Consider the following 27,524-nt stretch of genomic DNA (forward strand, 5'->3'; position numbering starts at 1 on the left):
ATGGCTTTCTCGGAAGTAGAAGGCTAGCAAGGCTTACCCAGGAGGTGCCAGAAGGCTATGATAATTAATGAAGAACTAGTCATTCACTCAAGTTCAACTCTTTGCTACCCCATCAACGGTAGCCTGTGGGGCTCCTCTGTCCATGGAATTATCCAGGCAAATAGACTAGAGTGGGTTGCCATATCCTATGCTGGGGATCTTCCCGACCCAGGGACTGTACCTGGGTCTTCTGCACTGCAGGCAGATTCTTTACCATCTGATGCACCAACTAATCCAGGAAACTTGAAATAATACAACTTCACACCCTACCAGTGAGTGGTGGTGCAGATTGTTTGTGTATTTAGTGAAATATAAATGGGAAGATCATGTGTGTGTTTGGGGCTGTGGGTATGATTGTTGAATAGGGTACACTTGAACTCCTGGTTTGACTGACCAAAAATATTCCAGAGACCTTTCCAATACACTCATGATACATGACAACTTAGTTTTATTCAAAAAACTTTACTAACTCAGATTCATTTTTAAAAACCCTTAAGATTTGGCTAAAAATAAAGATTGAACTTTAAAATGTGTTAAAAATAGACTGGGTTTTATTTCATTAGTTTTAGAACACTCTAAATTGACACTAGATTTTTTACTCTAATTGTTGCCTAGGAGATCTTATTATCACACATAAGGCCCTTACGACTTGCAGCATTTCAGAGTGGCAAAGTGTTCTAAAAATACTTTAAAAGTGCCATCAGGATGCTCCACGACAGGAGTGAATGAGGTGAGTTGTACCACAGGAATAAGGACCAACTCGCTGACGACAGCAGAATCAGAAAGAAGCATTGAGGTTAGAGACACACCTGCCTTTTGGAGTCAGGACACAAACTCAGCATGCAGAAGACCTATGAAAATGTGGTGGACTGTCAGAATTACAAGGTCACTTTGATGATTAGGGTGGATCTTTAAAGGAGAGTATGTGATTTAATAATCTGGCCCAACAAACAACGCTGGTGTCAAACAGTAAGACCAGAATATTGATGACTGTGACAAAGCTGGAACAAGACTTTGTCATTTCTCATAAAGGACGTCCCTGGTGGCTCAGAGGTAAAGAATCTACTTGCCAATGCAAGGAGATGCAGGTTTGATTCCTGGGTCGGGAGGATACCCGGGAGAAGCAAACAGCAACCTGCTCCAGTATTCTTGCCTAGGAAATCCAACAGAGGGACCGGGTGGGCATCAGTCCATGGGGTCGCAAAGAGTCAGACATGACTGAGCGACTAAGCGCAGCGTAGAGACTAAACAACATTTCTCGTGAAGCTTTAAGTGAAGGGTGATGAGGGGAAGGGTGGAGAGGAAGGAGAAGGGTTGGTGGGGGGCAGGTGATGACTAGTTAATACACGGTGTAAACCACTGTGTACCTTTGTATTTAAAGGCAGTAGTTCAACCAGCAAAAGACATGTGATAAATCACTGGCGAACACTTGTGGACACATTCACAGAGCATTTGTAATCATTGTAATAGTATCATTTGAAATCTCTTATGTGTACATTTATATTTTATCATTTTCTCCACCTTGATTCTCCTACTGCTGGGAGATGGACTGCCCAAAAAAAGCTGTTCAGGATATTCTAGATGCTTGTGGATTTTTAACACTTGTCTTGGGACTCCCTAGTGCCTGAAAGAACCAAAGCAATTAAATTCACCCCAGCTGTGTGTGTTCAGATACCAACAGGCTCACCACCAGTACTGACACCATTCCTGGGGCCCCATCACTTTTCTTAGCATCCTGTGGTTTGATTCCAAAGCTGAGAAAAAGGGAGGGTTCACCTTCGCGACAATACCCATCACTTCAGCGCTGTCAGCTCCATTCTCTGATCTCTCCAGAACTGTCTGGAATTTTACAGATTCAAACTCTGATAAAGCAATGCAGAGAATGGAATCCTACTCTGAGAAATACACACATAGATTCCAAGCATGGCTTCTTTCTGGCCTGCGGAGCCTGGAGTGGTCCCCTTACCTTTATCATAGATTTCCTTCAAGACTCCTCGTTTTATCAGCTCCTCTCTGCTTTGCCTCATGGATATTTTCCTTTCCAGGGCTGCAAGTCAAACACAGAGAAGCAGGTGTGAGTCAGTAATAAAGACAATTTTAAAAAAAGCATATTTTAAGATGTGCTAAAATATAACGTATGGGAAAGCTCCTGTAAATCACTTGACTAATGTAAACTAATGATACCACTGGACAGCTACTATGATCAGCATCATAATCTGATTATTTCACCTTCAAGACAATCAAATTACCTATGATGCAGGCATTTTTATTTCACTTTATTTAACCGCAATATATGGTTGAGGAAACTGTACCACAGAGCAGCTCCACCACCGACCAGAACCACCCTGGGAAGAGCACCTAGGACTCTTCTCCAACCTCCAGCCAAGAAAGGCTGTCTCCATCCTTGGTTTAACTCGGACCACATGGCATCTTCCAGAGTGTGACCTTTCCTCAGAAAGGGATTCCCCAAAAGGGATTCCTCTTTTAATTACCTAGTTCATACGGATCATGTCTCATTGTCTTATTGAGGATTTAGTTGCTTCTCAACTATTAAAAAATGGTACGAAAACACCTCTTCTAAAGCTCCCTGGATTGGGACCCAGGTTCCCGAGGACAGACTGGGGGGGCGGGGGGAGACCTCCGTGGGACACCCGCCCACCTCTCTCGGCTCCCAGCAAGGAATGAAGGAACAGTTCAGTTCCCAAACGCCCCTCTACGAGGACCCAGCCCCTCACCGGAGCCAACCGCTCAGGCAGGTGGGGGCTGGGGGAGGGAAGAGGGGACATTTCCTCGGATCAGTGGTGTGATGGAGGGCAAGTCAAGTGGGAACAGAGCCCCGAGTGGGGAAGGGAGGGGCGGCACCCAGGGCAGGCCCACGGCTCCAGGCAGGACGGGGGGATTGGCGGAGGCTGTAGAGGAAACAAAGCTATTCCAGCACCGACATCCAGGAAACACGGAGAGGAGGAGGTGAGACGCGGCTGTGGTCCCTTTGGTCAGCTTGAGATTCTTTGCATGCTTTGGTTACCCAGTCATGGGGGAGTGGTGGGAAATAGCCATTATAAAATAAGAAAACAATTTTATGCAGATAAATTTAGATACAGATGAACTAAACACACACAACTCTCAATAGAATTTAATGCAAAAAAAAAAAATATGAGTAAGAACTAGAGAGAAACCAAGGAAACAAGAATTGTGATTGAACTCTGTCCAATCTTCACCAAGTCACTCTGCCAGTCTGGAAAGACAGTGATGCCTTCCCTGCTGCCAGCCTGGGAACTGACAACTATATGACAATAAAAAGCTCTCTGGGTTATTCTCAAGCGTATCAGGACTGAAAATCCCTGATTATCCATTTTGAAACTTATTATTTTAAAAATGTATTCTAACGCCCTCCCTTAGATTACAATAAATTCAGTGGTATGAGAAGGAAAAATAAAGGTTAATCCTGGCAGACAGCTTACTAAGAACATATTAATAAGAAGATGGATGTATATAAATCTATAGCCCCCAGAAGTGAGGGCAGGAAGGCTGTATGGAAGGACAAGGGTTAGAGGTGAGTGGGGAAACTATGGAGTGGTGTTCGCTTTGGGAGGTGAAGGAGTTTTATGTCCTGAACCAAAGGACAAGATACAGTGGGAAGACGGCAGGAGGTGCTCTCGTGCAGAAGGGGGATACCCGGGGAAGGGGAAGAGAAGTGTGTGCCATTAGCTCAGAAAGTTCTGCCTGATTTTAAAAAACATTTGCTCAGCAGCACAGTAGGAAAGACTGAATAGGCAAGGTGAAGTTGGGGATTTCAAGGTAAAAGTTTATTAGTGATCTTCCAGAGGAATAAAGAAGAGTCATCCTGTCCTGACCCATGTACATGAACAGATTTCCCTTCAACAAAACAAGTTTCCAGAGGCTTTTCAAAACCGTGGAGTAAAGTGGGGGAACCAGAGCCACAGACGGAAAGGAAGGGTCTGCAGGCAGGCGGGCAGAGCCCTGCACACGGAGATCTGGGAGCTTCCGCACCAGCAGCATATGGACGATCTCAGGCCAACCGCTGTCATCCAGACCTCAGCTGTCTCTCCACACTCAGCCCACAGCTGAGGACCAGCTGCCCACAATGCAAGGGACTCCATCAGGGGACGATGGTAACCAGAGGGACAGCCCCTCCCTCCCAGAGATCACAGGCTAAGGTGCGATTCAGTCATCAAATGAGACGTCATCTCATCCATGATTGCAAATTGAGATGTGCCTCAAAACAAGACATGCTTCTATCAGAGCATACGCTAAATAACCTCCTCCACGGGGCAGTTGGGGTTTCCCTGGTGGCTCAGTGGTAAAGAACTCGCCTGCCAACGCAGGAGACTCGGGTTCAATCCCTGAGTTGGGAAGATCCCCTGGAGAAGGAAATGGCAACCCACTCCAGTATTCTTGCCTGGAGAATCCCATGGACAGAGAAGCCTGGCGGGCTACAGTCCATGGGGCTGCAAAAGAGTAGGACATGACTGAGTGCCTGAAAAACAGCAACAACTGGGGAATTCGAGAAGGCTTTTCCGAGGAAGAGACCCCCAAGTTGGGTCTGAAAGCTCAATGTATGTTACCTTGGCTCAGGACAGTCAGGGAGGAAGTGGAAAACACTCCAGACAGAGCAAGTTGGGGGGATCAGGGTGCCGTGGACAGGCAGAGAGGAAGCCGGTATGACCGCCCAGCCGACACCAATTGGAAGATGATGGTTTGAGATGCAGTCAGAGGGGCGGGGGGCGCTGGGCCATGCAGGGCCTTCCTGACCATGTTCTTCTAAGGGAAATGTGAAGAAACGGATCGCGTTTGAGTTATCTGACAGACCAATGTCCAGTTCAGCATGGAGGGCAGACTGGAGGGAGGCCAGTTACTGGATGGTTGCAGAAGTCTGAGCAGAAGATGACGGGAGCTACACAAGGATGATGAAGACAAACATGGAGTTGTTAAGAAATGAAAAAAAAAAAAAAAAAATAGTGACCACAAGAGCAAAAACATCAGTTAAAAACAAAAATAGTAAATCTAAGCAGATGATTAAACTAAACTTCAGGCCACAGTAAACAAGAGGGCAGCATTAAAATACAAGGATTAGATATACAGCATATATCTAAAGATATATGGTGAAGATATCTAAAGATATACGGTGAAGATATCTAAAGATATAAAGGTGAAGGGGCTTCCCCGGTGGCTCAGTGGTAAAGAATCTACCTGCGACACAGGAGATGCGGGTTTGATCCCTGGGTTGGGAAGATTCCCTGGAGGAGGAAATGGCAACCCACTCCAGTATTCTTTCAGGAAATCTCATGGACAGAGGAGGCTGGCGGACCACAGTCCACAGAGTCGCAGAGTCAGATATGATTGAGCAACCGAGCAGGAGCACGGGCGTATAAAGGTGAATTTCTAAAAACAATTCTTTTAACCTCTAACACAAGAGAACCAAAAAAGAAAAAGCAGGACACTGACTTCCCCCACCAAAATGAACATACAGGTTAGGCAGCAACAATGCAATTCCTTGGATCGTCAGAAAAGAACCAAATTTCTGGCTGCAGTAATGCAGTAAATGTAAAACACTGTAAAAGGCTTTCAAGAGAGTCCTGTGGCAACTGAAACACCAAAATAAAGTTGCATAAACAAGCAAATGTGCAAACACTAAAGCAGCAACATCCAGTCTAAAATTCCACACCAACATATGAAACAGCCTAAAGAGGAAAAGGGGGGAAATGACCGATGGGCTTTTATAGACCAACAAAGAAATAGCAGAGTAGATCCAGACACCTTTTAAAAGCTTCACATATCCCCTCTTTCTTGCCTGAAATGAGTGAGGGAAGGAATTCTCAATTACTGTACCCAATACAGCCCCCAAAAACATATTAAAAGGTTGGCCCATCTAAGGAAGGCTCTCTAAGCTTGTCATTAAACAAAATATTAGTGTAAAAGTCACCCAGGAAACCTTGAAAAGCATAGTTATTCTCGCATCTTTATCAATATCTATTGATCATGTCTTTTTATTTTCCAGTTTTTTGATTTGTTGACATCTTGGGGCCATGCTGATCCTAGAGTCGGCCTCTCCCAGGAAGCCTGCCTTTCCTGTGCAAACCGACCAATCCAGAGCCCCACCCTCAACCACCTTCTTCACAGAGATCTTACAGAAAATACGCCACTGTTCCTCTGCCATAATCACCACAGGGCCAGGTACCAGACAACTGGAGACACTCCTTAAGCCCCAGAGTCCACTACAATGATTCAAACCAGCCAGGTAAGCCCATCTACCCTGTCCTGCCCATTGCATCTTGGGGAAACCACGAAAAAAAGGCTCTTGCCCACGTTTTTCTCCCCTTCTTTCTGTCTCCTGAACAACCTGCTTTGGCCCTCCATGGCCTGGCATGCCCTTTCTCTTGCAAGCTGTGAGGACAACAAACTCTTTTCAGTGGCAAACGTCTCTTGATCTGTTGGCTCCACCATACCTGAATAATAAGAAAACCTACATTGAAAAACATACCTATGCTTGCACTGGTTTGTAAACAAAGGTAAAAACTAAGGTTACTTTTTTCCCACAGCTTTATGTTCCATTCTATTACTCGGAAGTCTGTTTACAATTGAGTGAAAGCTTTAAAAATAGGAAGCCTGGTGAAAGAAGGACTCTCAACAGTAAATTCCATCAAAGCCCAGAGACCAACTCTGGTAACGGAATGACAGCAGTTTTAATCACTTTTGTAAACTTTTTTTCAGCCAGTAGTGCAGTCTATGCCATGTTAACTAAAAGCCAGTTCCCCATCACCTCCCTCTAATTAATTTTTTCAGTTTCCCTATACATTCGGATTTGTGCTAAGCCAAGGAATCCTATGCTTCTTTGACATCAAAGAATTAAAACTGGCAACTTGGAAGGGCTTGTTCTTGCTTAGTGAATGCCTGGGCTGGATAAATTTGTTAAAAATAGCTAGAACATTCTCTTTTTATTTTCTGCATGTGCACACATGCATGCTTTTTTCAATTTATGGAAATAGATGAAGCATTTTAACAGTAAATAATTTACAAAATAGAAAACAAACTTCTTTTTCATTGTCCCTCCTTCCAAACACCCAACTCATCAACTCTCACTACTGCCCTTCTTTGATAATGTCCTTCTCTCTTTCCTTCGTCTCTCTCTGCTCCTTTTCCACACACTCCCACACTATATAAATACAGTTTTTAAAACCACAAATGGGCTCATTCTGCTCACATTATTCCACAACTCTTCTTTTCTCCTCTCATTTATGAATATGTTTTGGAAATCTTCCCGTTGGTACATATAGAAAACACCTCATTCTTTTTGAGTACCGCCTACCATTACATGGATCTAAGTGCCAAATTCAGACTTAAATTGAAGAAAGTAGGGAAAACCACTAGACCATTCAGGTATGACCTAGATCAAATTTCTTATGATTACACAGTGGAGGTGACAAATACATTCAAGGGATTAGACCTGATAGAGTGCCTGAAGGATTATGGAAGGAGATTCGGAGGTTCGTGACATTATACAGGAGGCAGGGATCAAGATCATCCCCAAAGAAAAGAAGTGCAAAAAGGCAAAATGGTTGTCTGAGGAGGCCTTACAAATAGCTGTGAATAGAAGAGAAGCGAAAGGCAAAGGAGAAAAGGAAAGGTATTCCCATTTGAATGCAGAGTTCCAAAGAATAGCAAGGGGAGATAAGAAAGCCATCCTCAGTGATCAAGGCAAAGAAATAGAGGGAAACAATAGAATGAGAAAGTCTAGAGATCTCTTCAAGAAAATTAGAGATACCAAGGGAACATTTCATGCAAAGATGGACATAATAAAGGACAGAAATGGTATGGGCCTAAAAGAAGCAGAAGATATTAAGAAGAGGTGGCAAGAATACACAGAAGAACTATACAAAAAAGTTCTTCCCGACCCAGATAATCACAGTGGTGTGATCACCAACCTAGAACCAGACATCCTGGAATGTGAACTCAAGTGGGCCTTAGGAAGCATCACTATCAATGAAGCTAGTGGAGGTGATGGAATTCCAGTTAAGTTATTTCAAATCCTAAAGGATGATGCTATGAAAGTGCTGCACTCAATATGCCAGCAAATTTGGAAAACTCAGCAGTGGCCACAGGACTGGAAAAGGTCAGTTTTCATTCCAATCCCAAAGACAGGCAATCCCAAAGAACGCTCAAACTACCGCACAATTGTGCTCATCTCACATGCGAGCAAAGTAATGCTCAAAATTCTCCAAGCCAGGCTTCAACAGTACGTGAACTGTGAACTTCCAGATGTTCAAGCTGGTTTTAGAAAAGGCAGAGGAACCAGAGATCAAATTGCCAACATCCACTGGATCATTGAAAAAGCAAGAGGGTTCCAAAGAAAACATTTATTTCTGCTTTATTGACTATGCCAAAGCCTTTGACTGTGTGGATCACAACAAACTGTGGAAAATTCTTTAAGAGATGGGAATACCAGACCACCCTACCTGCCTCCTGAGAAATCTGTATGCAGGTCAGGAAGCAACAGTTAGAACCAGACCTGGGACAACAGACTGGTTCCAAATCGGAAAAGGAGTATGTCAACACTGTATATTGTCACTCTGCTTATTTAACTTATAGGCAGAGTACACCATGAGAAACTCATGCTGAATGAAGCACAAGCTGGAATCAAGATTGCCGGGAGAAATACCAATAACCTCAGACATGCAGATGACACCACCTTTATGACAGAAAGCAAAGAGGAACTAAAGAGCCTCTTGATGAAAGTGAAAGAGGAGACTGAAAAAGTTGGCTTAAAACTCAACATTCAGAAAACTAAGATCATGGCATCTGGTCCCATCACTTCGTGGCAAATAAATGGGGAAACAGTGACAGACTTTATTTTTTGGGCTCCAAAATCACTGCAGATGGTGACTGCAGCCATGAAATTAAAAGAAGCTTGCTCCTTTGAAGAAAAGCTATGACCAACCTAGACAGCACATTAAAAAGCAGAGACATTACTTTGCCAACAAAGGTCCGTCTAGTCAAAGCTATGGTTTTTCCAGTAGTCATGTATGGATGTTGAGAGTTGGACTATAAAGAAAGCTGAGCAACAAAGAATTGATGCTTTTGAACTGTGGTGCTGGAGAAGACTCTTGAGAATCCCTTGGACTGCAAGGAGATCCAACCAGTCCATCTTAAAGGAAATCAGGACTGGATATTCATTGGAAGGACTGATGGTGAAGCTGAAACTTTCAATACTTTGGCCACCTAATTCGAAGAACTGACTCATTGGAAAAGAACCAGAAAATAGGAAAGATTGAAGGCAGGAGGAGAAGGGGACGACAGAGGACGAGATGGTTGGGTGGCATCACCGACTTGATGGACATGAGTTTGAGCAAGCTCCAGGAATTGGTGAAGGACAGAGAGGCCAGGCATGCTGCAGTCCATGGGGCTGCAAAGAACTGAACATGACTTAGTGACTGAACTGAAGTGGCAGAACTTATTTCACCATCTGAAACTGAAGGAAGTTTAAGTTGCTTCACCTTTTGGGCCTATAAACATTGCCACTGTGATTATACCTATTTAGGCACCCATATGAACAGGCGTAAGAATTTTTCTAGTATGTATCACTAGACCTACTGGGCAGAGGGTATTTTTGATGTGCTCCAGTACTGATGGAAGAAAGAAACTCTTATATTTCATAAAATGAGGAAATGGGGGAAAAAGCAATATAAATTCTTATTTAGTCATCTGCTTCTTCTCAGAGTACCAGGGCAGGGAGCTATTTGTATATTTCTCTAGGATAATCTATCTTTGTTGAATTCTCTGTGCAACTGCCTTAAATTACACTCTATATGGGATAGAAGTTTGAAGGGGAAAAAACAATTGATAAATGATGAAATCTACAGTAGCTTACTGTGGAGCCTTATGCCTTCAGTGGTTAAAATAGTCAGCCTGCAAGTACTGGGTTGGCCAAAAAGTTCATTTGGGTTTTTCTGTAAGATGGTGCGGGGAAACCTGACTGAACTTTTTGGTTAACCCAGTAAAATCTGTAGCTTTTATCCCTTTAAAATTTGACAACTCCAGTGAAAGTGAATTTAGGCTAGAGATCTATAAGTAACAAATGGAATGAGCCTGCGGAACCTGGAATCTACCTCTACTTCCCATATGACATCATAAAAGGTATTATTAACATGATGCAACAACTACAGCCTAGAAAAACCCAACATGAAACCGTCAACCCACATTTACATTATTTCCATCTTCTTTAAGATGAAGAGACTCTCTTTCCAAGTTAAGTGTATACAAATAATATATAAGAGGAGAAAGAAAAGCAAAGATGTGGAGGAACAGAATAAACCCAGAGGTCTTCCATTTCGAAAGATTAGAGAGCTAATGCCAGTTATCTCTTATTTCATAAGAAAATAAATGAGAAAAACAACAACACTGTTGATCTAAGTGGAGTAGGAAACGGCAATCCACTCCAGTATTCTTGCCTGAAAAATTCCATGGTAATAGGAGTGTGGTAGGCTACAGTCCATGGGGTTGCAAGGAGTTGGATACGACTGAACACGCATGTCAATCTAAATGCCGTGTTGAAGAGAGAAGTAAAAACAAAAAATTCAATTCTAAATGCTTAGTTTTAGACAGAATGGTATGATAAACACACTCAAGAAGTTCTGTTAATCTAGAAGCAATCTGTGTAAGCACAAAATTTTTACCAACTGAGATGATTTCAGGAGTCCTATGCATATCTAAACATTCTGCTAAGTGTAGAGTCACTAGGCAAGAAGGTTTTTCCATTGATTATCCAAAGAAAAGCTTACTGAATCGAATTCAAGAGGAAAAACATCTTTTAAAATATTCCATAATTAACACCAAATGATTCTCAAAATCAGAGATTGAACAACAAGGTCTTCCCTGTGTGTATAGCACAGGGAAGTATATTCAATACCCTGTGATAAACCATAGAGGAAAAGAACATGAAAAAGAATGTGTGTGTGCGTGTATATATATATACACACACATATATAAATGAATCACTTTGTTATATAGCAGAAATTAACAGAACATTGTGAATCAATTACACTTCAGTAAAACTAAAAACAAAACAGAGACACTGTTGAAAACGCTCTTCCCTCTAAAGATGTAAAGCATGTGGAAATTCCACCTAAAGGGTAGAAGCTAACATTTCAGTGTCTTCGTCATATAAGCATAGCTCCATATTTTCCCCCACTGTTACAGTATGAACTTCAGCGATGGTGCAAGTGGAATGAGTACGTGAATCAAGTTCCTCATTTCCAGTACGGCAACCCAGCCACTGTACTTGGTCAACACTGGTAGCTAGCTTAAATAAACTCTTCCCAGCCCATGATGCAGGAGATGAGATTGTTTATTTACTGTTGCTTGTGATTACATCCAAACCATCTAGATCAGCACTTCCCACAGTCTGTTCTGCAGAATAGTAACTCCCAGAGATGCTCCGTGGAAAGGGTTTGAGGACAGTAATTTTGGGAAATGCCATGTGCCACTAGAGAACCATAGTATTCATTAGCAGGAGAGGACCTAAAGAAACCAGTTTAACCCAGTGTTTCTCTCAAATTCATTTGACAATATAATGCTTTCAGAGAGGACCACGGGGACTTTTATTCTGAGGAAAATCTTTTGGGAAACACTGGTCTAAATGCCAGGCTGGGACTTTCCTGGTGGTCCAATGGGTAAGAATCCACCTTCCAATGCAGCAGACATGGGTTTGATCCCTGGTCAGGAAACGAAGGGGTTTCCCAGGTGGCTTAGTGGTAAAGGTGCGATCCCTGGGTCAGGAAGATCCCCTAGAGGAGGAAATGGCAATCCCCTCCAGTATTCTTGCCGGGATAAACTCATAGACAGAGGAGCCTGGACTGGTACAGTCCACGGGGTCACAAAGAGTCAGACACAACTGAGCGTGCATGCAGGGAGCTAAGACCCCACACGCCAGGAGGCAAGTGAGCCTGCGTGCCACAACCACAGTGAAGGGTCACCCACGAGGTAACAAAGGTCTTTCGTGCCGCAGCTGGGACCCAATGCAGCCAAATAAATAAATATTGAAAAAAAATAAAATAGATGCCAGGTTGCAGGAAGCGCATGTTGTAAAAAAAGGAGCCAGGGAGGTCAGCTCTTCCAACACAGCTGGGACACAGAGGGGCCAAAATCTTTCACAAAGACCTTTCTGGTCAAAGTTGGAATCAAACAGAACCGAAAACCCGAAGTCCTGCCATATTAAATGAGCAGGGCATGACCAACCAGAAAAATCCGAATGGAGCAGAGTGACCAGCCATCCATCTGTTTGTCCTCCTGCAGTCCCGGTAGGAATTTTAGTTGGGAGACATCTGTATTCCAGTGGTCTCGCTGGATGGGCAGTCCACTATCCATCCCCCAAATAAGTAAAGACTAGACATAGCCTTGATCAGCTCAATACTACAGAGTATCTGTCCAAAATAAGAGCTTGGGTTTGGACATAACTGGTTTTCTGACAGTAATGCAGACAGTATAATTTCCTCTGGAGTCAAGAAGCATGAAAGTTGGACACGTCATTAGCATAGACGAGGCGATTTATTTTCCTCTTACTGTGCAAGAAGTGCCTGCAGCCAGGCCCACCAGAGCTTTATCTACCAACGAAGTGTAGGAGAAAAAGGATCAGACTTGTTTTTAAGCTGTCAGCTGTGTTGTTAACAGCACGTTTCTCATGGATCTTGATTTGGATCCTGGTTTGAACAAATTAGCTGTGAAAGTGTTCGGGGGAGTCAGTTGGGAAAATGTGAATATGAGATGATATTATGTGTGCTTAGTCAGTCATGTCTGACTCTTTGCGACCCCGTGGATCTTAGCCCACCAGCTCCTCTGTCCATGGGATTCTCCAGGCAAGGATACTGGAGGGGGTTGCCATGCCCTCCTCCAGGGGATCTTCCCAACCCAGGTAGTGAACCCACATCTCCCGCATTGCAGGCAGATTCTTTACCATCGGAGCCACCAAGAAAGTTCTAGATGATATTAGGGAATTACTGTTAGTTTTGCTACCTATGATAATGGACTTGGAGTGATACAGGACATTTTCTTGAGTTTTTAAAGATGAATGATTAGAGGTGCCTGCTGTTTATTTTTATTAAAAAAAAAAAAGCCCCATAAATATGGCCATATCTTAGTAACTCTTAGGTGATGGCTATATAACTACACAATTGTACAATGATTTCATTATATAATTCTCTCAAGTTTGAAAATTCTCAAAATAAAAAGTAAACACACAAAAAGGAATGAATCTTACAAGTAATGCTGAGTTAAAAGAGCAAGACAAATGCACACACATACTGTGATTCCATTTATATAAGGTTCAAACACTGGAAAAACTAAATGTATGGTTTAGAGATGTATGTCTCTAAATACAAAATCAGGACAGTGACCACCTTTGATGGGGAGGGAAACTGCAATCAGAAGGCACATTAAGGGATTCCCAGATGCTGTCTGTCTGTCCGTCTCTATATATATATATATAGACTTGGCAGCAGTTATATGATGTTTGCTTTAAAACCATCTGTTAAACTATACATTGAGGTTTAATGGATTTTCTCAATGTATGTTTTATTTTCCAAAGTAAAAACATTCAAAGGACCTTCTTACTAACTGCTTCTCTTTTTACTGATTCAATAGTCTCTGAAGTGGAATAAAAATCCTAGCTACCATATAATACAATTATACAGCTGGCCAGCAGACTTGCTCCCGATAATGAAAGAAAAAGTGATCATAAGACAATAAAAGCCACAAGTTCTTTCCTGGTCATTTCTTTAAATAGTTCAGATATCAACACAGAATGATTGCTCTTAATGCCTTCCAGTATCTAGACAGCAGGAGAGAGACCTTAAGTTTTGGGGGGAAGAAAGCAGACAGAAAGTTTTAGAGGCGAGTAGTTTTGCAGAACTAAGAATTCAGATTTTTGAAAATAGGGTAGACTATTCTTGAGGTCCATCCTGGAAGCAACATGTAAGAAGCAATTTAGGGGAGTGTTGCAAGGCACAGGCTCAAAGCTCTGGGGAGGGCACTAAGGAAAGTTTGTTACAATTTGCAGATTTCATGTGCTGTCTCTCTCTCTAACCCAATTTACAGAGGAAAAGTTCAGACCACATTGTAACAGAATAACCATCAATTCTTTCTCCATTTATTGGTCCCTTCTTATGGGCACATTGGTAGAGCATGATTTAATAAAACTAAGATCTGAAAAATAATGTATGTTAAGCTCTGTTTACAACCTTCACTTCATCCTTTCACCTACAGATCGCCTACTTTAAGAGACCTTTTTCATTAAGTGTGGAACAGGGGGCCCAACAGTGATCGAGAATGCAGTGGAATGAAAGTATTTATGTTAGAAATAAAGGTTTGATGCTTTAGGGTTTGTTTCTATTACTCCGAGGGAAGTATGTTCTAACATCTTATTTTTTTGTTTGGGTACAAAGCTACAATTCACATTTCCATCGGGTTCTCTGCTATCTCTAACACTTCCCCTGCCCTCCCAAGAATAAAAAGAAAATTCATTGATTTAGAGCTAGTTAAGTGAGTTTCTCTTCCAGATGTAGAGAGCATAATGCTACACTGCATTTCATTCCAGACACCTAATTATTATTGATCGCTTTATGATTGAAGAGTACTGCCCAAAGCACTGAAGAAGGAAATGTGAAACTCTGCCCAGAACAGTTTAATACCCCCAGCAACCACCTGTTACCTAAAAGATAGGAGGGCACTTGTTCAAAGGGCTGTGTGGTGCCAAGTTAATAGAAATAGGTTTGCCTGCTTCACTGCTTGTTTTTCCACTCATGGTCTGATCAACTCTGATGCAATGAAGTTTCTAGAAGGCAGTGTTGAGATGTTTAGACTTTAAAATCTTCCTTCTCTAATACTTTCTAAGACAGAGAAAGACGACAGTGTTAGATTGAGGGCTTTTATTTGTTCTTATTATCTAGTCAGAACTAAAGTCAACTGATCATTTTCGAACAAAAATTTTTAAACTACTATGTATAGTTATGTCAAATGTCTACTCAGACGAATATTTTGCCTGAAAGGGATATTTTTATGAAGACTCAATTTCTCCTTTCCATTGCCATGGTAACACTCACACTGTATAATATTAGGAACTACTCATTTCCATGTAGTACTTTATTGTAAGTCTCACAACAACTCTAGAGACTTCGCACTATCATCACTCTTTTGCAGATAAAGAAGAAGTTAAGCAACTTGCCCAAGGTGCAAAACTGTACTTGAACCCAAGCTGCGTGATTCCAGTGTGTGAAAGCTGAAGTGTGGTATTATTGTACTGCCCCTCTAAGGCTCTCAAAGCCAGGAATATGCCTGTCAACTTATCCAGACTATCCATAAATGGACAACTGTGTACAGATAGGCTACAGTGCATACACAAAAGAACAAAAGATGTAACATTTGCTCATTTCTGGCCAAAATTTTGTCGCCTATAAGATCATTTCTCAAATCATCTTATTAAAGCTTAGCCGTGATTTAATTGTCACCAAATGAGGTTTCACAAAAGAAGACAAAGCATCCTGTCTTGCACATAAAACTCAATAAAGTATGATTGTTTTTAGGATCCCGTTGAACTTTAGGAAAAAGTTAAACCAGCCAAAGTGAATACAGGGCCACACAAAAATGTATCATTTCTTTGCTATTAAGTATGATAAATGATGTTCATATCTAGGAAAGTCAGCATCTGCTCAGTCACTTCCCATTGGTCATTTCTGATGGAGAGAACTATACAGGTAAGAAATGTGCAGATTCGCTATGTCCTTGAAAAACTGAGTTACATAAAGACTTTTATACCAAAGCAAAACAGAAATGCTCATGAAGAACAAATGCATAATAATCACATGTATTAAACAACAAAACCCTGCAAATCTAAGAGAAAGTCCAAGTAACTTAGGACTCTCCCTTCCTATTCTGCACACCAAACATACTTTCATTTCCATTTCAATCTTCTCCTCTTGCAAGGTAAGATGCTTCACCCAGAAACAAACTGGGTTTGGCTATCCTTTTCCCAAGCATTCACCAGCAAATGATAAAAACAATATGGCCAAATAGCCATGACATTCAAACAGGAGAAGAGAATTTTTCACCTGTATTAGAAGGGGGAAAAAACAAATCAACCCTCAGTACCTAGATTCTATTCCACCCCCCGCCGCCCCCCCCCCAAAAAAAATCCCAGAATATCTGAATAGCAGGTGTGTGAATCAAACATTTACCCAGGCAGCAACTGGGAAAATTGAAAAACATAAACACTGCCAAAAGAAGAAATCTCAAAATAAATGCAACGAAGAAGAAAGGTCCAGAAGCACAGGGCTATTCAGAGCTTTCCCTGGGGCTCTGCTTGTTCTTACAGATGCCATTAGTCCCCCCGTGAAGACAAGGTAGCGAGATGTGACAAGCAGCACAGTGCTCCCTTCAATGAATGCTCAGCCTTCTCCATTCATCTTTTGTGGTTGCAACTTCTGAGTTTTGTTTCTGATGGGTATTTTTGCACTCCTTGTGAAGTAACTGTTATATGCAGAATGAAAGCTGACAAACGTGCAACCTTTAATTCACCAATGAAAATAGCAGAATTCAATGTCCTTCTTTGCTTGGGACTGATTCTTTATGACATCATGCATGGATCTTTTTTCCCCATAAAACTGTCTAGCAGTTTCTCATTTCTAGGGATTGACTCTCAATGATGCGCTGATTTGAGGAAATGTCTGGGCCAGGGCAGCAATTTATTTTTTATTTTTATTTATTGGCTGCACCAGGTCTCAGCTGCAGCATGCAGGGTCTTTAGTCATGGCATGTGAACTCTTAGTTGCGGCATGAGGGATCTAGTTCCCTGACCAGGGATCCAACCCCGGCCCCCTGCATTAGAAGTGCAGAGTCTTAGGCCCTGGACCACCAGGGAAGTCCCTTAGAATTCAGATTTAATGATCCTTAGTACCATCTCGGGCTTCCCAGGTGGCGCTAGTGGTGAAGAACCCGTCTGCCAAAGTAGGAGACATAAGAGATGCCGATTCGATCCCTGGGTCAGGAAGATTCCCCTGGAGGAGGGTTCCAGTATTTTTCGCCTGGAGAATCCCATGGACAGAGGAGCCTGGCGGGCTACAGTCCATAGGGTTGCAAAAAGCTGGACACAACTGAAACGACTCAGCATGCACATGCGCAGTACCATCTCAGCTTGAGTGAGTGAGCGGATGAAGTGTTTGATCCCCGTGGTCCTGCCTGGAATCCAGCTGACCCCAACCGTGCTCACAGGCCAAGTAAATCATCAACCCCTTTTCTTTCTTCCTCACAAACCCACAATGTGGTTTCCCTGGCCTCGTCAGCAAGTTAATAGAAAATCTTGCCCAAGGTTGTGTCTATACAATATTATAGGAATGAGTCCTGAAAACAGATCAGTCAGCTTGATTTGATTTCTTTCCCTATTAAAACATCCTGTCACCGGACACAGCTAACGCGATAAATTAACTGCCCTGAAAGCTCGAAGACAGAGCTGGAATAGAAACAGTCTGGACTTTGTCACACGTTGTCAGAACTCTTAGCTCAGGGACTCCATCAGCTTAGCCTTGTTTAAATTGTGGTAACATACACTTTACATAAAATCAACCATCATAACCACTTTCAAGGGTACAGCTCTGTAGTATTAAGTATATTCACGTGGCTGTGTAACCAATATTTTCACCTGGTGGAATGGAAGCTCTGTGCCCATTAAACAGTAACTCCCCTTTCTTCTCCCTGTTGCACAACCCTTGGCAACCACCATTCTCCTTTCTCTATCTGCGAATCTGACTACTCCGGGTGCCTCGTACACATGAAATCAGACAATCTGTCTTTTCTTTGTGACCGGCTTGTTTCACTTAGCAAGGTCCATCATGTTGTAGCATCTGACAGGACTTTTTTCTTACAGCTGAATAAATATTCCATTTTATTTGTATATACAGTGCATTTTGTTTATCCGTTCATCTGTCGACAGGCCCTGGGGGTTGCTTCCACCTCTTGGCTACGGTGAATAACCCTGCCATGAACATGTGTGTGCAAATATCCTTTGAGATCTCGCTTTTGTTCTTGCGGGTGCATACCCAGAAGTGGAATGGCTGAACCATGTATGTGGTAGTTCTGTTTAATATTTTTAGGAACCACCATACTGTTTTCCAGAGTTACTGCACCATTTTACATCCCCACCAAAAGGGCACAGGGCTCCAATTTTTTCCACATCATCACCATTTTTGCTTTTTTAAAAATAGCCATCTGAATGGGTGTGAGGAGGTGAGCTTAGTTTGAAGAGGTCAAAACTCAGGGGCAGGAAAATTATAAGAATCTAGTATCTAATATCTGGCTATGAGCTTAAATGCTTTTAAAAGTTGCCATTTATTCACCTCAGGGCACAGAAATAATATTACAAGCTAAAGGCCTCCTTTGACCCTCTGGGATTATAAGACTTGATTTATAGAGGAAAAGTAAGGATACATTTTATGGAAAGGATGAATAAGTTAAGAAGGAAGGTTATATTTTTCAGAGAAAGAGATAAAGGTTTTGTTGTTACTGTCATTTTTATTTTCAAAATAGAAACTTATCCAGAAATTTCTTCACAATTCATGAAGGACAGTAACTTCACTGCAAATTCTTATATCTCTCCACTGTGTGTGATGAAAGTCTTTATAGAGAGTCAACATTTACAGTTTATGAGGAAACCTGGCTACTTGGTATGCACTTATTCTCTTTCTTTGAAACTTCTATGGGGCTTGAAACAATGCTGAGTTCCTCAAGTGAAAATTTAGGAGGAAATACAATTGCGTCCAAGGTAGCAAGTATAGATTCTGTATGGTTTTCAACTCTACGCTTCAAACAGATGGAGAATATATTTATAATGAAAAAAAGAATCTGTGACTATGTAAAACAGGTATTGACAAACTTTTTCTGTAAAGGGTGACAGAGCCACTGTGTTTATGGAAACTATAATACTATAATACTCAACTTTGTCACAGCAGTTCTACACAGTATACAAATGAATAAGGTGGCTATGTTCCAACAAAACTCTATTTACAAACACAGGACTGGAGATATATTTGCCCTGTGGGTCATAGTTTGCTAACCCCCGCTCTAGAAGACCCAAGAAAAGGAACTTTACAGAGTTTTCCTGTCAGTTGAAAGAAGAAGAACAAATCTTCAAGCATTGTGGCAAAGAAAAAAAAAAAAAAAAAGACAATCAGCAAAAGAAACCTCGACATCATTTCTTTCAAAACTAAGTACAAAACTGTGGCTTTCCCATAAAAAAAAAAATGCACCTCAGGGCTCCAATGTTACTTTCACGCCTTTGATCCTTGATCTAAAGAAGCTTATGATACATGACAATCGACATAACCTCAGATGTAGAAACCTGAAATCCTAAGTTGCTCAAAAGCTAGAGTTTCACTTTACAAAGAAGAAAATCTCAGACAGAAATAGTCTGCTTCATCACAAGTCACTTCAATTCTTGCTGTCAGTAGAAGGAAATGACACGTTCCTCATTAAATACAATTGGAGGCTCCCAGATAACCTCTGGAAGGGAATGCCAGACCAATCCTTCTCACGTCCACCCATTTTCTCCTTGTGGTTGGCCCAAAGTGGTGACGAAGACTCTCTCATGACCAAACTCAAGTCTAAGTCTAGAGGTTTTCTCTGAACTTCTTGCTGACCTGGCCTCCACCTTGGCCTGTGTGTGGTATTAGTCACTCTGTCGTGTCCAACTCCTTGCAACCCCTGTGGACTGTAGCCCACCAGGCTCCTCTGTCCATGGGATTTCCCAGGCAAGAATACTGGGGTGGGTTGTCATTTCCTACCCAGGGGATCTTCCCAACCCAGCGATCGAACTGGGTACCCCTTATTGCAGGTGGATTCCTCACTGTCGAAGCCTCCAGGGAAGCCCCATCTTGGCCTGGAAGAACTCAATTTTCAATACAAATGCTTTTGTCCACTCCCCTACACTAGGACACTTGAAGAAACACAGTTTCCAGCAGCTCAAGGCTGTGTCCCTGGGGTGATGACTCTAGTCCCCCAAAGTGCCTGCCTGAAGCTCAATGCTGCCGAAAGAAGGGACTGCTTGCTCCAGGCAAAACCCAACACAGGCTCCTGGCTCCCTTTTCTCAGGGCACTTACTTTAGAAAACTGACAGGAGTAGGTCCTTTCTCTGTCCCTTTGAGACAGACACAGATGTACATGTGCCTTCTACAACCCAGGAGCGTCTTTCTCAGGGACGTGGAAGCCAGTCCTTCAAAGCCTAAGCATGAGAGACGACAGAACCCCTGTCTCCGAGGCTCTGCGGGAGGCTGGGAGCCAAACTTCAGTAACAGCCTGCGAACAACGGCCTGCTCACAGCGCGGGCCAACTGCAGCAGCTTTCCTTCAGCAAACCCAGGGTTTAAAGGCCTCGCGCCTTCTGTTTGCATGAAGCGGAGCTCAGGTCGCACGGGGTACCTCCATTGCAGTGGTAAGGACTCACATCTGTCTCACTGCCTGTAACCAATGTCCAGCTTTCTCTGTGGCCATGGTTATTGCTCCACATTGCCTTCTAGAGACAAGGTTCCAACTTTAATGCTCAGGCCCCAAGAAGGACAAAACTCCCTCCTCTTCTTTTCATTAGCAGGTGGGAGACACATCGCCTCTTCAATCCCAAGGGGCCCAAGCAGCCTCTGAAGCTTCACAGGAGAATCCAAGAGACATGTTTTCCTCTCCCACCACCGGAGCCTGCTCTCTCCCTTTCAGGTTTCTAGAGAGACTGGCCTCCGTGTCCAGGTGAGTAACAATAGCAACAGACTCCCGCAGTCCCAGTCCCCACGTGCACGGACCACCTGTGCAATATAACCCCAGTACAGGACAACAGCGTAGAAGTCAAACCACAGGAATTACCAAATACAGAAACCAGACTTACTTTATTTTTATTTTGGACAAATAAGAGGAGGGGGAAAGGTATTTGGACAACTTAATCCCAACGATTTAAACCTACCAGTGAGACAATTTTGAAAGCACCACGGTATGTAGCACCTCTGAATTCAGACGGCTTGTGCTCAAATCTAGTTCACACGGTTATTCATTTATTCAGTCACCAAAAACTGAGTATCTTTGTAGTTAAGGCACTGGACTAGCTTCAGACGGTAGGCACATTCCATTAACTTGATTCCCTGGTACACCTTGAAAAATTAATTTTTGTCTTCTGCACTTACTAAAGAAAAACAGAGCAGATACACTGGGGTGCAGACACATGTACCCCAATGTCACTGCAGCAATGTTTACAATAGCCAAGACATGGAAGCAACCTAAATGTCCATCAACAGATGAACGGATAAAGAAAATGTGGTACAAATACACAATAGAATATTGACCAGCCATAAAAAGGAATGAAATAATGCCATTTGTAGCAACATGGATGGAACTGGAAGTATTAAGTCAGAAAGAGAAAGAAAAATACCATGTGACATCACTTGTATGCAGAATCTAAAAAAATAATACAAATGAACTTATTTACAAAACAGAAACAGATTTACAGACATGGAAAAGAAACTTATGGTTACCAAAGGGGAAAACTGGAAGGGGAGGGATAAATTAGGAATTTGGGATTAACACAGACATACTACTATATATAAAATAGATAATGAACAAGAATCTACTATATAGCACAGGGAACTATACTCAATATTTTGAAATAACCTATACTGGAAAAGAATCTGAAAAGGAGTATTTTAATATATGTAAAAGAATATACACATAATGGAATAATTTTGCTACACAGCTGAAACTAATACAACATTGTAAATCAACTATACTTCAAAAAAAAAAAAAAAAAAAAAGGCTCAGGGAACTCAAACCGGGACTCTGTGATGACGTAGAGGGTTGGGATAGGGTGGGAGGTGGGAGGGAGGTTCAAGAATGAGGGGACATATGTATACCTATGGCTGATTCATGTTGATGATGGCAGAAACCAACATAATATTGAAAAACAATTATTCCTCAATTAAAAATAAATTAAGAAAAAAATAAAAAAAGAGAGCAGGACAAAACCAAGCCAAAACCTAACATCTCATACTTTCAGACTCTGCAAAGATTTCACATCCAGAGTGCCAAAGATTGTCCACTGATTACCTTGGCAGCCTCAACTGCTAATTTTCTGTAGTGCTTCCCAAAGACAGTGATTCCCTTTTAATAAAATAAATTGTAATTGCCATTACTGTATCATCAACCATGATGTCATGGACACCTGTTACATATTACTACATGTGGGATGTGGAGGGTAGTGGGAGGCCTTAGTGTTTGCAGAACGTGCAGTGTAGACGAGGGCACAGGTCTCTGGGCAGAGTTTTCGAGCTCAGGGGAGAGACAGCAGGGGATGCCGTGCGTTCAGAGGAAGGACGAGTCACATGGTAGGTGAGCCAGGTGCGACTCTGGCCAGGATCAGACGGGAAGGCAGAAGTCAGCTCTGTGATGACCTGAGCCAGGAAGGCCCGCTCGTTAATCAGAACGAGAGCAAAGATCTCAACCAGTTCTCCCACCAAGTGGTTGTAACCTCCTCTGAGTTAATGATTCAGAGAGGTTCTTTTCAGAGGGTTACGCACATGAACCTCTACTTTAATAGAAGAAACTGATGCATGTGATGAGGGGCCATTTGAATTTCTTTTATTTTCTAGTTTCTAATCGAAGTATAGTTGATTTACACTGCTGTGTTAGCTTCAGAGGTACAGCAAAATGATTCAGTTACACATCTATCCATATCTATTTCTTTAGATTCTTTTCCCTCATAGATTATTACAAAATATTGAGTATAGTTCCCTGTGATACACAGTAGGACTTTGTCGGGTATCTATCTTATATTGAATTTCTTTTCTTAAAAGGGAGTCTAGTGTACTATTTTACTTATAGTGGTTCTTGGAAAGGATATTAGAAGAAAGGAGATTAGGGAATTTCAAGAAACTCAAATTTTGAATGACATCTGAGTTTAAGCTTCTTTTTCTTTTTTTATTTTATTTATTTAAAAAAAAAATTTTTTTTTATTAGTTGGAGGCTAATTACTTCACAACATTTCAGTGGGTTTTGTCATACATTGATATGAATCAGCCATAGATTTACACGTATTCCCCATCCCGATCCCCCCTCCCACCTCCCTCTCCACCCAGTCCCTCTGGGTCTTCCCAGTGCACCAGGCCCGAGCACTTGTCTCATGCATCCCGCCTGGGCTGGTGATCTGTTTCACCATAGATAATATACATGCTGTTCTTTTGAAACATCCCACCCTCACCTTCTCCCACAGAGTCCAAAAGTCTGTTCTGTACTTCTGTATCTCTTTTTCTGTTTTGCATATAGGGTTATCATTACCATCTTTTGAAATTCCATATATATGTGTTAGTATGCTGTAATGTTCTTTATCTTTCTGGCTTACTTCACTCTGTATAATGGGCTCCAATTTCATCCATCTCATTAGAACTGATTCAAATGAATTCTTTTTAATGGCTGAGTAATATTCCATGGTGTATATGTACCACAGCTTCCTTATCCATTCATCTGCTGATGGGCATCTAGGTTGCTTCCATGTCCTGGCTATTATAAACAGTGCTGCGATGAACATTGGGGTGCACCTGTCTCTTTCAGATCTGGTTTCCTCAGTGTGTATGCCCAGAAGTGGGATTGCTGGGTCATATGGCAGTTCTATTTCCAGTTTTTTAAGAAATCTCCACACTGTTTTCCATAGCGGCTGTACTAGTTTGCATTCCCACCAACAGTGTAAGAGGGTTCCCTTTTCTCCACACCCTCTCCAGCATTTATTGCTTGTAGACTTTTGGATAGCAGCCATCCTGACTGGCATGTAATGGTACCTCATTGTGGTTTTGATTTGCATTTCTCTAATAATAAGTGATGTTGAGCATCTTTTCATGTGTTTGTTAGCCATCTGTATGTCTTCTTTGGAGAAATGTCTGTTTAGTTCTTTGGCCCATTTTTTGATTGGGTCATTTATTTTTCTGGAATTGAGCTTCAGGAGTTGCTTGTATATTTTTGAGATTAATCCTTTGTCTGTTTCTTCATTTGCTATTATTTTCTCTCAATCTGAGGGCTGTATTTTCACCTTACTTATAGTTTCCTTTGTAGTGCAAAAGCTTTTAACTTTGGCTATTCGAGGTTTTTTTGTATTTCCATACAAATTGTGAAATTATTTGTTCTAGTTCTGTGAAAAATACCATTGGTAGCTTGATAGGGATTGCACTGAATCTATAGATTGCTTTGGGTAGAATAGCCATTTTGACAATACTGATTCTTCCAATCCATGAACACAGTATGTTTCTCCATCTGTTTGTGTCCTCTTTGATTTCTTTCATCAGTGTTTTATAGTTTTCTATGTATAGGTCTTCTGTTTCTTTAGGTAGATATACTCCTAAGTATTTTATTCTTTTTGTTGCAATGGTGAATGGTATTGTTTCCTTAATTTCTCTTTCTGTTTTTTTCATTGTTAGTATATAGGAATGCAAGGGATTTCTGTGTGTTAATTTTATATCCTGCAACTTTACTATATTCATTGATTAGCTCTAGTAATTTTCTGGAAGAGTCTTTAGGGTTTTCCATGTAGAGGATCATGTCATCTGCAAACAGCGAGAGTTTCACTTCTTCTTTTCCTATCTGGATTCCTTTTACTTCTTTTTCTGCTCTGATTGCTGTGGCCAAAACTTCCAACACTATGTTGAATAGTAGTGGTGAGAGTGGGCATAGCCAAAGTAATCTTGAGAAAGAAGAATGGAACTGGAGGAATCAACCTGCCTGACTTCAGACTCTACTACAAAGCCACAGTCATCAAGACAGTATGGTACTGGCACAAAGACAGAAATATAGATCAATGGAACAGAATAGAAAGCCCAGAGATAAGTCCACGAACCTATGGACACCTTATCTTTGACAAAGGAGGCAAGGATATACAATGGAAAAAAGACAACCTCTTTAACAAGTGGTGCTGGGAAAACTGGTCAACCACTTGTAAAAGAATGAAACTAGAACACTTCCTAACACCATACACAAAAATAAACTCAAAATGGATTAAAGATCTAAATGTAAGACCAGAAACTATAAAACTCCTAGAGGAGAACATAGGCAAAACACTCTCCGACATAAATCACAGCAAGATCCTCTATGACCCACCTCCCAGAATATTGGAAATAAAAGCAAAACCAAACAAATGGGACCTAATGAAACTTAAAAGCTTCTTTTTCTAAACTTCTGGCTTTTTAAAAGCTCCTTCCAATATTATTAAAAGAACATGGGACGGTTGTATGTTTGTATTTGAGGTTCAATCACATAATTGAAATGAATCCCTAAAAAAAAAAAAAAAACAAACAGGTCTACACAACAGATCTAACAAGCTGAGGAAGCTTTTAAACTATTTTAATTATCATTTTAAAAGCAGAATGCTACATGTTACCAAATTAAATGAAGTTAAAATTCCACAAAAATTTGAATAGGCTTTTGAAATGGAAATATTAACTGACAGGATTTTAAAATAAACCTTGTTCTTGACTTAATTGAGAGTTATAGGAATTAAATGTAGCATCTACACAGCTTGTGACTAATGTCATTTTTGGAGAAATGCAAGGTGAAATACATCTCACTGAATGTGCTCAATCTCAATGGAAGATTCACCCCAACCATAAGGCAGGCTCTGCTTGGCCTTCCGGGCCCAGAGACTTCACAGGATTCTATACAACAGGAAGGACAACCAAACCTCAACTGTCTGCTCCGCTTCAAGTGAATGAGCAATTTTTGAGTATTTTATCTGTGGATTTCTTTCATCTTTTTTTCCAGTAATTTTTCTTGGTATGTTTTTATTTTAGCCAATCCTATGCTCCAGGCATACAGGCAGGCATTGGAAACAGAGTGGAGAATAAGACATCTAACCTGGTGTTGAGAATCGTGGCTAACCCTGCTCTGCCCAAGTATTCTGATTTTGGAACCCCAGTTTTAGTAGCTGAGTCCTTTTCTCAGTTTCATCTTTGAACTCTATTCTAAGGCACTAAGAGTCTCCTGTTTCTTCCACTTTTGCTAAGTTGTTGTCTGCCCCCCCCACCCCTGAGTATTTTTGCTTGGGAATGCAATCATGAGTTTGAATCAACAGGTCTGTTCCTATCTAACTATATTCAGATAACTTTCCATTACCTTTTCATTCTCCAAGTGATGTAAGTGCTCAATTTCTTATATAAAATCCCTTCCTGCACTGAACGCAACTGATGCCCCAATCCTGATGGGGAGGTAAGGAAGGGGTCTGACTTTGGGCTGGGAGTGAGATAGGTTCATCTTTTGAATGAGTTAGGATATCCCAATGAAAATGTCTTATGGTCAAACCAAACATATGCAAACTGGAGAATTGACAAGAAATCTGAAGCAAACAGACAACCAAACAAGTCTCAGTATAAAATCAAGGGAGAGAACGGGCTTGCCAGGGAAATGAAATTGGATGAGAAACCACAAAAGGACAATGACTGAGCCTTAGAGACAGACACAGCGATGAAGCTGGTGAAATACATTCAAAGAAGTGAGAGGGGAAAAGCAAAGCCGTTGGAAAGTGGGCAGTAACAAATTTTAGGTATTTTGAAGTTGTATGTAAGAGCTAGTACTACTCTATTTCCCAGAGGTCCTCTATTTCATGTAAGGGTTGTGTAACTATTGTTTGAATAATACCTTAAGGATTTCCTATGTCAATCATAATCAAAGCAGAATTTTTACCTTCTTAAATATTCATGATGAAGTTACCCTCATTTCCTAATTTGCACAGCTGAGAGAAAAGCACTTTAACTTTCCAAATAAGAAAATTACACCTTCAAAACTTGTATGTATCTACCTATGAATGGGCTTCCCTGGTGGCTCAGATGTTAAAAGAAGCCCTGGCTTCAAACCCTGGGTCAGAAAGCTCCCCTGGAGAAGGGAATGGCTACCCACTCCAGTCAATCCTAAAGGAAATCAACCCTGAATATTCACTGGAAGGACTGACGCTGAAGCTCCAATACTTTGACCATCTGATGCAAAGAGCCAACTTACTGGAAAAGATCCTGATGCTGGGAAAGACCGCGGGTAGGAGGAGTAGGGGGGCAACAGAGGATGAGATGGCTGGATGGCATTAGCGACTGAATGGACGTGAGTCTGAGCAAACTCTGGAAGATAGTAAATGACAGGGAAGACTCGTATGCTGCAGTCCACGAATTGGACACAACTTAGGGGCTGAACAACAACCACCTATAAATATTAGTCTGAGAGAAAGTGAAAGTGTTTTCATCACTAAGTTGTGTTAGACTTTGCAACCCCCTGGACTGTAGCCTGCCAGGATCCTCTGACCATGGAATTCTCCAGGCAAAGATACTGGAGTGGGTTGCTATTTACTTCTCTAGGGGATCTTCCCGGCCTAGAAAGTGAACCTGGGTTTCCCGCACTGCAGGCAGATTCTTTCGCATTTGCGCCACTGAGCATTAG

At 41.6% G+C, this 27,524-nt stretch overlaps 1 protein-coding gene across 4 annotated transcripts in view; it reads right to left on the reverse strand.

Moving 5' to 3' along the window:
* The window catches only part of PHACTR1 (phosphatase and actin regulator 1), a 489,267-nt gene that overhangs the window by 89,226 nt on the left and 372,517 nt on the right, over window positions 1–27,524 (reverse strand). For all 4 annotated transcript variants that reach the window (XM_061147620.1, XM_061147622.1, XM_061147619.1 and 1 more), the window contains one exon: window positions 2,006–2,086. In XM_061147620.1, coding sequence (XP_061003603.1) covers window positions 2,006–2,086 — 81 coding nt within the window. The remainder of the gene's footprint in view (window positions 1–2,005; window positions 2,087–27,524) is intronic.

Source organism: Dama dama, chromosome 7 (genome assembly GCF_033118175.1).
Source record: "Dama dama isolate Ldn47 chromosome 7, ASM3311817v1, whole genome shotgun sequence".
Classification (NCBI taxonomy): Eukaryota; Metazoa; Chordata; class Mammalia; order Artiodactyla; family Cervidae; genus Dama; species Dama dama.